Source organism: Ahaetulla prasina, chromosome 6, assembly GCF_028640845.1.
Source record: "Ahaetulla prasina isolate Xishuangbanna chromosome 6, ASM2864084v1, whole genome shotgun sequence".
Classification (NCBI taxonomy): Eukaryota; Metazoa; Chordata; class Lepidosauria; order Squamata; family Colubridae; genus Ahaetulla; species Ahaetulla prasina.
This window is the reverse complement of record NC_080544.1, coordinates 34,940,239-34,946,238: the sequence shown is the minus strand read 5'-3', so window position 1 is coordinate 34,946,238 and position 6,000 is coordinate 34,940,239. Positions and strand designations below refer to the sequence as shown.

The 6,000-nt window shown below is 35.4% G+C and overlaps 1 protein-coding gene across 10 annotated transcripts in view; it reads right to left on the bottom strand.

The window, feature by feature from the left end:
- Positions 1-484: 484 nt before the first annotated feature.
- Positions 485-6,000, bottom strand: part of CPEB3 (cytoplasmic polyadenylation element binding protein 3) — a 93,981-nt gene continuing 88,465 nt past the window's right edge. For all 10 annotated transcript variants that reach the window (XM_058187126.1, XM_058187125.1, XM_058187127.1 and 7 more), the window contains 3 exons: positions 5,718-5,832; positions 2,474-2,655; positions 485-1,132 (listed from right to left, as the gene is read on the bottom strand). In XM_058187126.1, coding sequence (XP_058043109.1) covers positions 905-1,132; positions 2,474-2,655; positions 5,718-5,832 — 525 coding nt within the window. In that variant the 3' untranslated portion in view covers positions 485-904. The remainder of the gene's footprint in view (positions 1,133-2,473; positions 2,656-5,717; positions 5,833-6,000) is intronic.

Genomic DNA, 6,000 nt, shown 5'->3' with positions numbered 1-6,000 from the left:
AATTATTGCATGCGTCAACCTGATTAAACATGCAGTCAAAACTATTGACCTTCCTTGGAAGCTTTCTGAATGCTCTACTGATCTTCTTTCAGCAGCCATCACTGTTTTAAATCACATAATTATCTTTTTAAATGATACCCTAACTTGAATAGAGTAATGTGGTATTAGTAATACCATCTTAATAGCAGCAAAAGCTATTGCAGCATACATTTACGTAACACTAAAAGGCCTAAACAAATAGGAAACCCTCAGCAAAACAGAAAAGGGATAGGGAGGTGGGGATGGAGAAAATGTGATCCGGCTTATGAGGTATCATCCTTATCAGTAAAAATAGAGAGCAACTAAATATTGTTTAGGGTTATTCCTACTCTGAATGATTGCTGAATATCCACTGTAAATTTTTGCTACATCTGCCACCTACTTGTGAGTGTTACCTTTGGTAAATCATGTGCTAGGGGCAAATCAAAGTTTCTGAAAATAAGTGCATGCTCCAGTTTTAAAATAAAAGTACATAATTAAAAAAAAAATCTTAATCACATATACACCAACCTAGTGGAGGCTGATGACCATAGCAGTCTACTTATTGTTAGCCGTGACAAGTCTCAGTTAAGAAATTAAGGTACCAAGCAGATGTTTGTGTGAATCAAAGTGCAAAATCAGTACAGTTACACTCTGCTAGGCTTGTATTATACTGGACATAGCATCCAGTAATGTGACTGTAAATAATCATAATCATCATCATAATCATCATTATAATCATAACCATCATCATAATAAAAAGACCCATCTCTTCATTAAAGTCAAGGATGAATGCACAGATTTCCAGAACACAAAAGCCCTGAGGCAGCACTCCTTTCCCCTTCAATCCAGTTGGCTCCAGTACTGCTGGCCTTCAGCCCGGGCCTCAGCTCCAACGGAAGGGCACGTGGCGGGGCCGGTCGCCTCCTTCCTTCACGAGTGGCTTGTGGAACTCTCGTCCAGCCCGAGAATGAATGCTCGCCCAACAGTATTCACAGTAATACTGCAAGCAGGTAACATTGGCACAAAAGAATGGGGCAAATTTTCCGCCACAGCGAGTACCCTGGCATTCATCACACATCTGATCATCAAGCACGTATGGCTTTACTTCCACCTGTAAAAGGAGACAGGTACAGAATCAGTCAGTAAATAAAGAACTTTTGGGAATGAGTCTTGCACATCAGAATTGAGCAGAACCCCGTACAACTCTAGTGCAACCTCTCACAAAGCAGACGAGAGCCAGAATGTCCTAGCTTTAAAATAAAGACAGCCCATTGAGTGAAAGAGGGAGGCTTTTCATTTAGAAGATATAAAAATATAAATAACACATAGAAATGGAAAAGAGGAGAGTTATCAGGGTCATATATTATTGCAATTTTCTCTTACAGGTCAGGGAACAAGAAGAATGAATAATGGGCAAGAGTTCCTTGTTATCAATCCTGCAGCAATTCCCTTGGTATTAACATTCTAGCTATTGATTCCAGCAATTCGAGCTCAGGATCACGGCTAAATTTCCATATTTCACAGTATTTGTAGCTTGTATCATGGTTCCAAGGAACACCCCCAACGAAATTGTCTTCCAAAACTGACAGCTTGGTTTTTGTTACGTAAATTACCAAAGAAACTCTGCCTTTAATTTAATCCTTGTTAAAATATTACTGTCATTTCTTTCCCTATTACAAGGAATGTTTAGCATCTCTTTTTTCTCAAGTTTAACCTCACTAGAGATTTAGAACGGAAAGGTCTATACAGATATTCCTCACTTTCTGACCACAATTGGGATTGGCAACTCTTTTGCTAAGTGGTGCAGTTGTGTGACAGCATGGACTGTACTGACTTATCACATCAGTTCCAGCTATGGTTTTTAATCGAATCACTGTGGGTCATTAAGTACAATGTCATGCGACCATAACTTGTGACTTCTTCCAGTTTCCCCATTGATTTTGCTTATTGGAAGTTGGGTGTGAGGGTTACAACAGACAATCACATGACTGTGGGACACTATGACCATCATAAATGCATGGCAGTTGCCAAGTGCTATGATGGCCACTAATTTGAGCACCAGTTGTAAGACTAATTTTTTACTGCCACCATAAGTTCAAAGAAATGCTGAACAAATAGTCAAAAAAAGAGAAATATCTGTAAAACTATCAGGCATATTTATGTTCCATGTTAAAATATAATTAGTTTTAATATTTTATTAGAAGTTCTACCTTTCTCATACTGCTTTATTTTTCTTGTAAACATATTAGACACTATGATCAAAACATGTACTCCTACCTATTCTAAAGCATTTTTGAAAAACGTACTATTTATATTATAGTCTTGGCCTCTGTAAAGCAACTTTTAGCCACATTGAGTAATCCTGGATTACAGATCAATAAATGGTGCAACTTCACCAGTCAGCTGTGCAACATGTCTGCAGAGTTAAGCCAACCAAAGATGCTTCACTTACCCGTTTATCGATGTCATTGTGCTGGAGCTGGACAAAGCGTGCACTAATAGCAGCAATATAGCTCTGCTGATTGGAGAAAGCCACTCTACCAGCACCTTTGGGGTACTTTAACTCTGGGTCTGTATCAATGCCAGCATAGCAGACTCCTCCATACAAACGATCCATAATCATAGCTAGTTCAACTATAAAAGAACAGGAATATGGTAAAATGGCCATAAATGTAATCTTCAGAATCTCTGGCACTTCTATACTGTTACTACTGTTTTTTACTTATTTCTTAGGAAGCATATCCCTCAATTGTCTTCCATTAACTACAAAACATTGAGAGCAATGGGGAGGGGCAAAAGGAGTTAGAAAGACCTTCCTCAAATAGAACATGGAGTAAACCCCCAAGAAATCTAATACAGAACACCTCTGACCTATCACACAAGAGACAAACATACATCAAAATTTGATTAGCCATAAGAAAAGAATGCCATTATCAGCAGACTATTATAACTAAAAAAACCACTGCAATTTCAATCATTAGTAGTAATCATAGGTAGTATTTCAATATATTTTTTCAGGAGTGTATGTTTAATTGAGATAATTAATGTAAATATCAAATATACTTTGGATACCAAATATCCAAAGGAGGAGATTATTACCACCACTTCCAAAAACCTCTCCCTAAATGGCTTGAACTAAAAATTGAAACTATGAAATACATGCCATATTAATAAAAATAGAATAGATGCATCAAAATCAGTAATCCATGTTTAAAAAAATCTTGAGTTGATTTTAAGTAATCAAATGAAACTAGAATAAAGCAATCTCGATATCAGCTTTGGTTAAAAAGACCAATTTAAAGTAGAAAATAGAGTTAAGGGTACATTTGAGAAAGCAATATAGAAGGACTAATCTAAACATTATTAAAATTATTTAGACAATGGACAAAACTTAAAAGAAACAGTTACAAATAAAATAGCAAAGAAGACCACTAATTAAACATGTTACAAATATAGAGACAAAAGCTAAAGTATTAGCCAATGTATAAGGAAAAGTTTCTCTCTTGGAACATGTTGTTTTTAGTACTGGATTATATTAAAAGAAATCACATGTCAGTGATTTTGTCAATAGTTTATAGTAGTAATGGTTGTATACAGTACATACTCTAAAGAAATAGATGCAACTAATCATTTGAAAGAAGTCTCAGGTCAACCTTTTTTTAGAATAACAGTAGAGGTAATTTTCAATTACTGACCACAGTTGTGACTGGCAATTCCACTGCTAAGTGATGTGGTCGTAATGTAAAAGTCATGCAACCATGGCAGACTTACAATGTCAGTTCACCTGTTCCAGCTACGGTTATTAAGTGAATAACCACAGGCCATTAAGCACAACATTACTGGACAGTGACTTGTGACTTCTTGTTAGCTTTTCTAACGAAGATTACAAATGACAATGGGACACTATGACCATTGTAATTGCACGCCAGTTGTCTAGTGCCCAAATTGCAAATCACAGAGAGGTTGCAATGGCTACAACTTTGAGGACAGATAGTCTCTTTGTTTAATATGCTTGTAAACTCTGAATGGTCACTGAATGAGTGGTGGATAAGGGAGAAATATCTGTAGTCATTCCCATAGACAGGAGGTAACATACAGGTATTTCCTGATATACACTTATCCCATTAGTGAACCAAGATGATAAAATATGCATGTCAATATTGGTCAATAGATTATACTCAATGATTGCTAACTATATTAATCTGGATTGAACCTGATTAATCAAGAGCAAATAGATTGAAATCCAATTAGGTATATTCTTACCGGTAACATTCTATATGGAATAAAAAAACTGGCCTTTTTATTCTAGATGCTTACGAAGTCTGCAATATGTACGGTAGCATAGGCATAGTCGTACCTTTTTTAAAAGGCTATTTTTAAAAAATGCCAAACTCCAATGTGATCTTTATTCCCAAGAATGTCTCTGGGACCACCAAATGTCTCTTATAAACTATCTAAAATGCTAAGCAGTACAAGAAAGAGGACCCAAATAAGAAAGAATACAAGCTAGTAAGTGAAATATGTACTTTGTACTATGTACTATGGAATTTGTCCATAGGCATCTGAAAAAGTGAGGAATATTTGTTTATGTCATTATGCAAATGACAATTTACATTCTTATACAAGACATCATGGGACAATTATATACTCTCATCACTTGTACAATGATTTCATAATACATGTATTATTTTGGTGTCTTTGGGACTTTTATAGATGCTGCTGAACCTGTTATATCCCCTGGCAGGCATTTTGTAAACGGGAAATCCCTTCCCTCAGAAGTCATTTTGTGAATATATGTCAAAATTCTAAATGAACCCATCAGTCCAAAAAATTTGGGGATCCGAGACATATACTAAAGAACTTGCACTTTGTAAATTTGAACTGAATACTCAAATATGTACCAAGAATTATCAGGATTTTTATTTAAAATAATTTGATATTTCCAGAGAAAGACTTTAAATATTAACTATATGTTATGAGGACTGTGGTAACTGTTTCTCTTTCATTTAAAAAAAACCCTAAAGGATTATTCAAATGCTTCTCCATATCATTTTTATACTCAAATTTATTACTTTACCCCAGAGAAGAGTCTTTGAGACTCACACAGTTCTCTCAACTTCACCAGTTTAAGAAAATTACTTTCAAGTTGAAAACTCATCATGACAAACAAAAGGGATTAGTGGTACTTTTATGAAAATAGCCATTCTTCACTTGAAATGACGGTGCTTTCAGGGTTTTTTAAAAAAATACTCCCTCTTGAATTTAACATAATTGCCTATGGTAACTGGAAGGACTCCTTTGGTGAAAAAAAACCAAAATCATTTTTTATCCTATAAGGATAAAATAAAATAATATCCTATTATTTTATCCTATAAGGATAAAAAGGTAGGATTGCAATGTTCACTTATTTTCTCTCCTGAGCTTCAACCCCTGGTAATAGCTGCTTGAAAAGCTCTCCCAATCATCCTGAAGAAAATTTGAAATATAGGAGAGTGAGAGAGAAGAGTATTAAGCAAAAATCACTTGTGAGATTACCAAGTTGGCTCCATTCAATTGCAATTTAAAATAGAAAATACACAAAAAGAAGAGAAGTAGAACTCACTCATTTGAAATACCCTAAATAAAACTAGGCAGATTATTTTATCAAGCTTCAAGCAGTTTTTCACAGTCAGCTGGCTTTTTATACTTTTACTCACCAGCTCGGAGGGGTCGTGGAACTCCTCCCACAAAAATAGTTTTTCTGGGGTCTAAAGGTTGAGAACCATCCATTACAAAGTCGCTGTCGCTTAAATTCCAAGGTCGAATTTGTACCTGAAATATTCCAAAGATCAACTTCCTTTTAATCTGCCTTTTGAAAATTAATCTAAGACCAACAACTTTTATGCAGTGTTTTAACTATCTATATGTATCAAAATCAACTCATGGGCTGAATGTTTTAGAAGTCCTCTTTACACAATATGTTTTCCCTGAAAACGTGAA